The sequence below is a fragment of the Zingiber officinale genome, chromosome 4A (genome assembly GCF_018446385.1).
Source record: "Zingiber officinale cultivar Zhangliang chromosome 4A, Zo_v1.1, whole genome shotgun sequence".
NCBI lineage: Eukaryota > Viridiplantae > Streptophyta > Magnoliopsida > Zingiberales > Zingiberaceae > Zingiber > Zingiber officinale.
In genome coordinates, this window is record NC_055992.1 from 120,940,607 (window position 1) to 120,952,554 (window position 11,948).

Genomic DNA, 11,948 nt, shown 5'->3' on the forward strand with positions numbered 1-11,948 from the left:
TCTTCGGTTATCCAGACCGGTAATACAAGGCAAAGGACAGATCGAGGAGCAAGAGTGCTTAACTCTTAAATTCCCGATCTTCGGTTATCCAGACCTGTAATACGAGGCAAAGCATAGATCAAGGAGCAAGACTGAGGCAGGGGATCAGCAGAGAAGGACAATGAAAGCAGGTCGGGGAAAAAGAAGGATCCCTGACCAGGGGTAAATGAGACCTAAAATAGGTGGCCAAATTACACACAAGGCCTTGGGGTGTTTCAAATAGACTCAGATGGGCAATATACAAGACTACCAACAATCGAACAACACACTGTCAGATGATTAATATGCTAAGAGAAAATCGAGAGTCCGCGGCCAAGGGGTATCATGAGAAAGATAAACACGCCAAATTGAAGATAAATCAGCAAATAGGTTGAAAGAGAGTTAGTTAGCTACAGTTTTACATTAAAAAGTGCATTACATGTTGCCATCTTAGGGATTATCGTCCGTTGGGGCGGGATTATCATCAGCGGGGTCAGTAGCAGGCTCAGGGAGGCAGGAAGTAGAGTCGGTCGAAGGCTCAGGAAGAAGGAAGAAGTCGCCATCATCCTTGAAAGAAGGGAATGACCCATCAGGAATCTCGTTCATGATGCGACTTATATCCAGGAAATCTTCCGAGGGGGCAGCCCGAAGCAGATTCTGTTCAAACATTTGGCGAGCTCCTCCGCCTGCGCCACAACATACCAGGAAATTCATCAGATCTTCTATTTTCTTCATGAAGAAAGGGGAGGTAACGTAGGCTCGCCTGTAGGCTCTCAGACGACCTACTTCACCTGCCTGATAATCTGTCAGCTTGGTCTCCGCCTTCTCCTTGTCAGCACGGGCCTGAGTCAAGGCTTGTTGACTTTGAGAAACGTCCTCTTGAGCTCTCAGAAGGTCGGTCCGCATAGATTTAAGAGTTACTTGGCTGGCCTCCCACTGGCTTTGAAGGGGGGTTTCCCGGTCGGCACTGGAAGCCAATTGACCCTGGACTTCTGTTATAGTCTTCTGAAGATTCTCCCGAGTTTCTTGCAGGCTCGCCAACTGGGCATCCCTTTTATCTAGCTCAGCTGCTAGCTCCTGACGCTTTTCTACCTCGGAAGCTCATTTCGACTCGCTTGTCTGAAGAGCTGCTTCCAAAGCCCTTATCTTGCCAAAAGCCGCATGAGAAATATTGCGGTCAGATTCTGCAGACTCTCCAATCAAGTGAAGATAATGAGCTAGGTCTCCAGGAGTTGGGTTGAGAGGATCGCGGGGAGTTAGGGGCAGCTCTATTTCCTCAAGACGAGCCTTTAATACTTCATTTTCCCTCTGTAAGCTGCAGGCGTACTGAGAGACACTTAGGTTGGCAGAGCAGGCCTGCATTAGATATAGGAAGAAAAATTATGAAAGAGGTCAACAGGGGAGCATAGAGATAAGAAGACTTACAGAAACTATCAGGCAAGCTGCTTGATTTAGCCCCTTTACCGGGGGATTCTTCCAAAACTTTCGATGGCCTGAGTACCAGGAGGCCGCTAAGTCTCCCTCCAACTCAACCATATCAACAAGGGGAGGATCCCCTTCAGCAGTTTCTACAGCGGCCCCTGAGCCTGTGGAGGAAGGCAGGCGCCAAGAATTAGTAAAGGAATATTTCTTGTGAGTTTTCCTCCGAGATCTAGAAGTAGTGCGGGAACAACTGAAGGAAGGGAGGCAAATGAAGTTGCAGAACTCCCGGGCTGGTCTACTAAAGGTAAGGGTAACTGACCGGGAGAAGAAGCTGGAACGGGAAAAGAAACCTGCTCGGGAGTTATAACTCGACCGGGAGCCGAGACTGATATGTGGGGCGACGCGACGGGAACCTCAGGCCCCATATTAATCTCCCGGGCAGGAGAAGCAGTCTCAGTTTCCAAAGAGCGAAGGGCAGCAGAAGAGCGACGACCGAAAGGAAGAGATGGAGGTGACGCTTGAATAGCGGGAGTCACTTTCTTCCTCTTGCGCTGAAGTTTCAGGCGTTTGGCTGGCCGGGGGGATGCAACTCGCCTTTCCTCGACCTGCTCTTCAGCGGCTTCCCTGACCTGTGCTTCGGTGGCCTCCTCGATCTGCTTTGGAGTGGGTAGATCAACCTGTCCTACAGCGACCAGGTCTTCCGCTGGAGCCACATCCATGGGAATGGCAGAAGAAGCTTCCCCTTGGTCCGTCGCCGGCGGGATAGGTGGTGGAGTGGAAGGAGCGGATTGGGAAGCAGAAGGGACAGATCGGGAGGAAGCTTCCAAACCTTGCTTAAGCTCCTCACTTAAAGTTTTCAAATAGGCGGTAGAGCGGCGCTTAACATCGGAGGAGTACGCTCGGAACATGGCAGCCTCTGCGATAAAAAAGAAAGATACCTCAATTAGCGAAGAGTAGAGGAGAGGAAAACGGGGTCTTACCAAATGGAGCCCCGATATCTGCCCGAACAGGGCTGAGCCCAAACAAATACAGAAAGTCTTCCAACAGTAATATAGAAATGCTAACGTTCACGCCTTGCAGTGCTTCTGAGGCGGCGTTACATGAGGGTTGATGCTGATGTACAGGGAGGTTGGAAGGGATGTCAGGACACTATTGGGAGGGCCCAACCAGGGGCTCAGGGGACCTAATGAAAAAGAAACGAGATTTCCACCCCTTATTGGAAGAATGCATGTCCTTAAAAAATTTATAACCCGACCTCGCCTGTACCATAAACACTCCCAGTTCCGAGCATTTAAAGGAGTAAAAATGGTGAAACAGTTGGACTATCAGCGGAAGTCGGTACACACGACATAAAATAACCGTGCCACAAACGGCTCTGAAGAAGTTGGGAGCAAATTGAGATATGCAGATGCCAAAATATTCGCTCAGGGCAGAAATAAAAGGATGGATAGGAAAACGGAGGCCCCCCATCAGTTGATCCCGGAAAACGGTCATAAAGCCTTTCGGAGGGGATGAAGGATGCTCAGTGGATGTGGGGATGCTCAGTACGTATTCTTGGCCAAGCCCCAAGTCAGACCGAATCATCGATAGGTCATGTTGACCTATGTCAGAAAGGAAACACGAATACCAAAAGGTAGTCTTACCATCAACCATTATCGAGATGAGGAAGGTTGGAGAAGAGGATAGTCGAGAAGAAGAAGAGCACCAGATGGGAAGAGCCTAGAAGGGGAAGAGTGAAGACGCTGGAGAAGTCGAAGCAACAGAAAGAGGAAGGCAGTCAAAATGCGCAAGGTAATGACTGCGGACTGCCTTTAGGGTTTATAAAGGGAGTTCTCCTAGGGAATATCGAAAAGAGATGTCGAATATCTTTTTGGGTGAAGCGCCTAAAGCCGTTCAATCGCCGAGGGGCATGTTCTTGTGGGAAAGCGTGTACCAAAAGGAGTGGTGTGGGTGGCGTCATCATGCATAAGCAATAAAGGCATGAGACAGGGGTCGATCCCTTAGGAGCCGTATTAATGATGGACGTGATAAGGAAATCATGATATGAAGTGGGAGTACGGAAACACTTACTACGCAATTTTCTCGGGAACCATCGAAGAAAAGTAGCGGGAAAGAAATTCAAATGCAGCGAGGCCAAGGCTGAGTAAAATTTTAATATGGTTATCTTCACAGCACCACTAATGGTATGTTTTTTGATGACAGACGAAGTCAAAGCTCTTCAAGCAATTCCCGAACGGGAGATTGACCCCCAGGTCGGCAGCCTATATCCTGGTCGGAAGATCGACCCCCAGGTCGGCAGCCTATATCCTAGTCAGGAGATCGACCCCCAGGTCAGCAACATCTATCTTGGCCAGAAGGTCACTCTCCAGGATTGCGACATATATCTTGGTTGGGATGTACCTTCCCGGTCAGCTGTCCCAGACTCTCGCCCCAATGCGAGTTATAAGTGAGCATGACTCTCACGCCCAACGACCTTCCAAGTCGGCTGTCCCAGACTCTCGCCCCAGTGCGAGTTATAAGTGAGCATGACTCTCACGCCCAACGACCTTCCAGGTCGGCTGTCCTAGACTCTCGCCCCAGTGCGAGTTATAAGTGAGCATGACTCTCACGCCCAACGACCTTCCAGGTCGGATGTCCCAGACTCTCGCCCTAGTGTGAGTTATAAGTGAGCATGACTCTCACGCCCAACAACCTTCCAGGCCGGATGCCCCAGATTCTCTCCCCAGTGCGAGTTATAAGTGAGCATGACTCTCACACCCAACAACCTTCTAGGTCGGATGTCCCAGACTCTCACCCCAGTGCGAGTTATAAGTGAGCATGGCTCTCACGGCCAACGACCTTCCAGGTCGGATGTCCCAGACTCTTGCCTCAGTGCGAGTTATAAGTGAGCATGACTCTCATGGCCAACGACCTTCCAGGTCAGATGTCCTAGACTCTCACCCCAGTGCGAGTTATAAGTGAGCATGACTCTCACGCCCAACGACCTTCCAGGTCGAATGTCCCAGACTCTCGCCCCAGTGCGAGTTATAAGTGAGCATGCCTCTCATGCCCAACGACCTTCCAGGTCAGATGTCACAGACTCTCGCCCCAGTGCGAGTTATAAGTGAGCATGACTCTCACGCCTAACGACCTTCCAGGTCGGATGTCCCAGACTCTCGCCCCAGTGCGAGTTATAAGTGAGCATGACTCTCACGCCCAACGACCTTCCAGGTCGGCTGTCCCAGACTCTCGCCCCAGTGCGAGTTATAAGTGAGCATGACTCTCACGCTCAACGACCTTCCGGGTCGGCTGTCCCAGACTCTTGCCCCAGTGCGAGTTATAAGTACGCATGGCTCTCACGCCCAACGACCATCCCGGTCGGCTGTCCCAGACTCTCGCCCCAGTGCGAGTTATAAGTGAGCATGACTCTCACGCCCAATGACCTTCCAGGTCGAATATCCCAGACTCTCGCCCCAGTGCGAGTTATAAGTGAGCATGACTCTCACACCCAACGACCTTCCCAGTTGGCTGTCCCAGACTCTCGCCCCAGTGCGAGTTATAAGTGAGCATGACTCTCACGCCCAACGACCTTCCCGGTCGGCTGTCCCAGACTCTCGCCCCAGTGCGAGTTATAAGTGAGCATGACTCTCACGACCAACCACCTTCTCGGTCGGGTAATGATTTTCTCGAGCAGTATGTCTTATATTCGCTGACACACCAAGCGGCAAGTTAAGTTATTGGGTCCGGCTGGTCAATAAGCAGTATTCAAGGGTTCTGATTACATAGGAAATCTCGCAGGCCTATCTTCGACTGGCTCATTGACTTTGGTCAAGAGTTCATGTGATATGAGGTAACATTGGGTAAGCAATCTACTTTTTTATTACTGTTATTTTTGATAGAAATATTAGACAGACACAGGTGTTCCACAAAAACATGATGAAATCCAAAGAAAAGTGTGAAGCTACAACAGGAGGGGAATACAAAAACAACTGTTCTATTAAAATCAGAGATACAACTCTTAAGGGTTTGCATAGCTTCCAGAGCCAGAGGCTTGATCCTTTCTAGTCAGATGAGCTCGAACCTTAATTAGATCTTCTGTAATTAGGTTGATGGTACGTTTCAACTGCCCAATGGTCTCATCTTTGATACGTCCTTCCTCTTTCAAGAGAGTCACCTCATCTTCATGCTTCCTCTTCAAGTAAACAATATATTGCCCCTGACTCTGAAAGTCAGATTGAGCTTTATGCTTAAGAGCGATCTCAGCTCGGGTCCTAGATTTGGCGGCCAACCAGAGGCTCTCCATCTTATGAGTAAGGGAAGCCTGAAGATCTTTGCTCGCGGTCATCTCCTGAAGGATGCCTTCCTTTTGAGCCAGCAGCTCCGTCAGAGTGGCAATTTGCTGGAGTGAGGCTTCTTCTTTTTGAGCCGATAGCTCTAGCAGATGGGAAGTCTGTCTAAGCAGAGAAGCAAGTTCGTTAGGTTCTGTGGTAGGCTCCATTTGTACAGAATACTGCATTAACAAGAGGATAGTTGGAAGCAGCGGATGTTCGGATCTTTTATAAGGAAGGAGAAGATGAAGAGGTTTTCTTGAAGCTTGAGGCGACGCTTAGAAAATAGTGTATCATTTATGGGAAGAAAGCGCGCTCAGAAGTTGAGGAGTCAGCATGAGCATAGGAGATAGTACCTCTCCTAGGAGGACAGGATATTCCCCAAAAGGTAGTGGGGAGACAGGGCAGCAAAGGGTACGAGAGCCAGGTCAGCCAACACAAGGACGAGGGTCTAGTCAGTCGGACTACAGCCTCCTTCGACTAGACTTGACGGGGAGGCTTGTGATACGGTGCATGTTTTATGAGGTCGATAGGATGATGTGGTTATGAGTCAAGGCCGCAAAAGGGTCAGAAGTCAAGCTGACCTGGAGGATAGGAATGTCAGAAGTCAAGCCTCCATGGCCGGTCAGCAGTCAAGCTGACGGGGAGGTCAGGAAGGTCAGAAGTCAAGCCTCCGTGGCCGGTCAGCAGTCAGGCTGACATAGACAGCAGGGAGGTCAAAAGTCCAGCTTACATGGCCAAAGTCAAAGTCTCGACGGGCAGGGTGGTCAAAGGAGAGAATTATAAGATCCAGCCCTGATAGTGAGTAATAAATGGGCTCGTGGGCCAGGTATGGCTAAGGATGGAAACTACCAACAGGTCTGGTACAGACCCAGCGTGCAGGTCGGGACATCCAAGCCAAGGATCACAAGTCTGCTTACAGACCTAGCGTACAGGTCGGGACATCTAAGTCAAGGATCACAGGTCTGCTTACAGACCCAGCGTGCAGGTCGGGACATCCAAGCCAAGGATCACAGGTCTGCTTACAGACCCAGCGTGCAGGTCGGGACATCCAAGCCAAAGTCACAGGTCTGCTTACAGACCTGGCATGCAGGTCGGGACATCCAAGCCAAGGATCACAGGTCTGTTTATAGACCCAGCGTGCAGGTCGGGACAACCAAGCTAAGGATCACATGTCTGCTTACAGACCCGGCGTGCCGGTCGGGACATCCAAGCCAAGGAGCAGAAGGCTGGATACAGACCCAGGGTGCAGATCGAGATGTGCAGACCAGAGATAGTAGATGACAAAGGCAGATCTGGATATAAGCTTAACACAGGTCGGGGCATACAAGTCAAGGGTAATGATATATAAAAGCAGGGCGAGCCCAGATCTCGGAACGCAGGCTCATTGGTCAGATACTACAGGACAAATCAACCAAGGAATTGTAACGGCTTGTCAGAAAGAATAATCAAGATGTCAGAGAATATGCCAACAGTTGGGGCTCAATACACCTTCGGTTTTGCCGCCAGTCTATCAAGAAAAACCACGTGTCAATCATCGCCAGACAAAGCCTGACAGCCGACATTCCCTGACACTCGTCAGAGCCAGAAACTTCAGTTGCAGTATAAAAAGGGATGCCTTGTCCCTTATGCAGGTACGCTCACTCGTCATTTCTCACTAGTCTATACTTTTCATCCTTTCTCTGCGATTTCTGGGGAAAAAGTACCTGACTTGAGTGTCGGAGGGCCTGACCCGGGGACTTTTTCCCTGATTTCTGGTCTCTAACGACTGGTGGATCCGTTTGAGTGTGCGTAGGGTAACAACGTCGTCGTCCTGATCATTTCTAGCCGTCAACCGCCCGTGTGAACCTTTCCAGAGGGGGGTATTAGGTAGATTTGATACTTCAACGACTCTCCGTCAACTTTCCGTACAATAAGACCTGTCTTCATCCGATTCAACTTCTGGATGAGATCAATAGTGAATTTGAGATAATTCCGATTGAAGATTGAAATACTAAAATTAAATATTTTAATAATTTATTAGGGAACATTTAACTTTTAAAAATATTTTAAAAAAACAGCAGCGCATTTCTTTTTTTAAAGGTACATTCCTTAATAAAAAATAATAATATAAAATAATAATAAAAGATAGGCGGTTGCTATCCACTCTAATTTTGCAGCTGGTTGCGATAGCTCGACTATAATTTTACATATAGTTGTTGTGATAGACTCGATTATGATAGTAAAAAGTGAATATATTTACGTCTAACGTCTCAATCAATCCATTCCAAGTATGATAGACTCGATTATAATTTTACAGTTAGAGATTGTAGTCAATCATTTTGGTGACAAATTGCGGCCATTAGCCATAAATTTGTACGAACTATTTATTTTATTTCTAATGAGAAGAGTGTTTTAAGAAAAGAAATGTCTTATGAATTAGGATGATAAATAAGTGACATCGAGTTAAATTTATGGTCTTTAAATTTATTCAATAGAATATTCAATGGATTAAGTTGACTCACAAATTACAAATCCATCCATTTTTTTCTCTTCATTTGTCCTTTCTCTTGCACACTCATGTTTTTTTTGTCACATTATAAGTGTTATTAAATTATATATAGTAGATATTATTAAATTATATTGTAAATACTAAAGAAAATCAGTTTTCTTTTTTTATCCATGGCTCTTTTAAAAATTATTAAAATAATATTCCAACTATAATTTTTTATTTAAAATATCCTTATATATCACATCTTAAAATTATTTTATTTAAAATTGCTTATTTTAACCAAAGAGAGCGACTTCTCTTATTTTTTTTTTCTTTTTATATTTTTTGTGCTTAAGTTTTGCCTTATTAATCTGGGAGGTAAATGTGTTTTCAAATTCTCCTGATAATTTATAAATACTTAGAGATCAATATTTAGAATATCAATTTAGATTGGGATTTTTAAGTACTTTACCATGGGAGTAACGTCTATTAGTTAATTATTTAAAGAGGGGGGAAGGAAAAGAAGAAATTGAGAAGTCTTGAAGATTAAACTTAATTGGAAAAATAAGAAATTGAGAAGTGTTGAATATTAATTTAGATTGGGATTTAAAAAAAAAACAAAAAAAAAACATGGGAGTAACGTCTCTTCTTTAATTATTTAGAGAGGGGAAAGAAAAAGAAGAAATTGGAAAGTGTGGAAGATTAAACTTAATAGAAAAAGAAGAAATTGGGAAGTGTTGAAGATTAAACTTAATTTGTCGATAAGGATAGAATTAGTGTTCATAATAAGATAATGATAAAATATAGTGAGATAGTAATTTATAAAATTAATAGTTATCCAATAAGTTTAAGAGTATCCATGTTACCATTAACATGTGTACGTATTAATAGTAATATGTTATTTTTTTTAATCTGTGGATATTAACGTGTTTAAAAAATTAAACGCGTTAATACGACAGTAATATAAAGTATTCACGTTGGCGTTAATGGCCATTGCAGAAGCCCTAATAACTCTATAAATATTTTAAATTATTCAATGAACAATGCAAATTGAGTTGACGTTTATTCACGACACAAGTTGAGTTGACGTTTCTTCACGACACTCCTACTCATCCCATGAGTGACTTGGGAGGGTTACCGACAATGTCCGTTGTTCCTTCGGCCGCCCAATTCCATGCACATGCAACCTCCACCTTCTTCACCACACTCCTACTCATCTCCTTCACGTTGTTGCTGCTCTTCTACCTCCGCCGCCGCCAGAAGGTCAACAAGGAAACCAGCAGCCTCCGCCTCCCACCCAGCCCGCCGGGCCTCCCCATCATCGGCAATCTCCACCAGATCGGCGACCTCCCCCACCGCTCCCTTCACCAACTCTCACTTGCCTACGGCCCCCTCCTCCGCCTCCAGCTCGGGAGCGTCACCACCCTCGTCGTATCCTCCCCCGCCATCGCCCGCGACGTCCTCAAGACCAACGACCTCTCACTCTGCTCCCGCCCCGATATCGCAACCTGGCGCCGTTACTCCTACGGCAGCCTCGAAGTCGCTCTCTCCCCCTACTCCCCCCGCTGGGTCAGTGCGCGCCGGCTCTTGCTCACCCACTTCCTCTCCCCGCGCCCGGTCCGAGGCCTCTCCGCCGCGAGGGAGGAGGAGGTACGGACCCTGATGAACACCGTGGCCGCTGCCGCCGCGTCCGGCCACACGGTCGACCTCAGCAAGAGTCTGATGAGTTTGGTGAGCTGCATTGTATGCCGGGCCGTGTTTGGGAAGAGGTTCGCGCCGGCGGGGGAATCCTCGATGAGCGAGATCGGGGGCGTGTTATGTCTGACGGCGGAGATCTTGGGGGGGTTCGTCGCTGGGGACTACTTCCCGTGGGCGCGCCGCTGGCTCAACGCCGTCACGGGAGTGCATGGAAGGCTTGAGAGGAGCTTCAAGGAGTGGGACGACTTGTTCGAAAGGGAAATTAAAGAGCGGGAACGCGCCGGCACCGGCAGTAGTGAGGACGGCACCTATGCCAGTGTTCTGATGCGCTTACTCAAAGAGGAACAGAGTAACAAGGAAGGCGGCCTCACGAGGGACGCCGTGAAAGCTTTTCTCTGGGTAAAAACCACGTACTGTCCAAATTGGCGAATTACGGAATCCTATATAAAACTTTGATTTAGAGATTCGTGTTGATCTAAAAGGATTAATTTCCTCTCAATTAATCAATCCCCATCTTTATCAGGACTTGATGTTCGGCGGAACGGACACAACGGTTACGACATTGCAATGGGCCATGGCGGAGCTAGTGAGGACTCCTCGAGTGCTCGCTAGAGCCCAGGAGGAAGTCCGCCGAGTGGCAGCCGGAAAAAGCTACGTCGACGAGGAGGACCTCCCGAGGCTCAGCTACCTGCAGGCCATCGTCAAGGAGATCCTCCGACTCCACCCGGCCGCCCCCCTGATGCTGCCCCACGAGTGCCAGCAGAGTTGCAAGGTCGCTGGCTACGACGTTCCCGCCGGCACTAGAATCTACATCAACGCGTGGAGCATCGGGCGAGATGCGAACCTATGGGATAAACCCGACGAGTTCCGGCCGGAGCGGTTTGAGGGCAGCTCCGTCAACTACCAGGGGCAGTGCTTCGAGCTGGTGCCGTTCGGCAGCGGCCGGAGGATCTGTCCCGGGATCTTGATGGCAGAGTGGGTTATCTGGCTTACACTGGCCAATCTCTTACACGGCTTCGACTGGGCATTGCCTGCGGGAGTGAGAAGGGAGGATCTGGACATGAGCGAGGTGTTTGGGCTCGTCGTTAGCAAGAAGGAGCCGCTCGTGCTGATGGCAACTCCGGCGAAGTTACTTTAATTGCATTATGGCGGAGGGGAATGCTGATGGCAACTCTGGCGAAGTTACTTTAGTTGTATTATGGCAGAGGGGAATGCTGATGGCAACTCCGGCAAAGTTACTTTAATTGTATTATGGCACAGGGGAAGGAGCCGCCTCTGGTTTAAATAAAAATAAACTTTATTAAACTTAATATTAATATAATTTTTTTACAGGAGCCCTAAATCTTAGTTAAATAACTTTAAAAAATAAGAAAATATCACAAAAGGAATAGAAAAATAAAAAATAAAAATAACTAATATTAAAAAAAATATAAACTAACTTTACGAAAATAAAATTAATCCTTTTCAAAAGAGATAAGATCTCAATTAAGTTTTAAAAAGAAAAGAAATTCTAAAAATTTAAATAAATAAAAGAAAAATCAAAAGATCAGATCTAGAATGTTGATGACTTAGTTAGCCGATTCCGTCTCCTCTAGACTTTGAATTGAATGTAACTATGTCAGAAGGTTACAAACTAATTATTTTCCTTGTAAGTAGCCTCGATCATCCTTCTTCAATATCCAGAAGGAAGGTTGGTAGTCTCATTTTCTTTTCGTAACAACTTGAAGGGTAATATAGCCACGTTGGATGATATAAGATGATTATATCCCTAGATGCTCTTGCATCAGACGCCCCAGGTTGAAAAGTAGTCCTTTAGTTTAAAACAACGTCTTCAACATCCATAGTGTTAGGATGTATACTAAAAGCCTAACTTTTTTATAAACATTTATTTTGAAATAAGAATTACATTGGTCAAATGTCTACATTTATGTTAAATGTAGTTGTCCATTTAATTTATATTGTAAATAACATGATGTGTGGTGCCACACAGAAGATCATGTTATCAGTTCCTTATAAATTATAAATAGTAGCTC

The 11,948-nt window shown here is 46.6% G+C and overlaps 1 protein-coding gene across 1 annotated transcript; it reads left to right on the top strand.

The window, feature by feature from the left end:
• The first annotated feature begins 9,360 nt into the window (after positions 1-9,360).
• LOC121972713 (cytochrome P450 71A1-like) lies at positions 9,361-11,114 on the top strand. The gene is made up of 2 exons (XM_042524357.1): positions 9,361-10,314; positions 10,439-11,114. Exons 1-2 carry the CDS (start codon positions 9,361-9,363, stop codon positions 11,051-11,053), a joined length of 1,569 nt encoding a protein of 522 aa, XP_042380291.1. The 3' UTR covers positions 11,054-11,114.
• The last annotated feature ends 834 nt before the right edge of the window (positions 11,115-11,948 follow it).

What these genes read in the sequence shown, in the direction of transcription:
- LOC121972713 (XM_042524357.1), top strand. Translation starts at nt 9,361, where the DNA reads ATGTCCGTTGTTCCTTCGGCCGCCCAATTCCATGCACATGCAACCTCC. An exon ending in CCGTGAAAGCTTTTCTCTGG is followed by an intron (nt 10,315 to 10,438) that starts GTAAAAACCACG and finishes CATCTTTATCAG; the next exon opens with GACTTGATGTTCGGCGGAAC.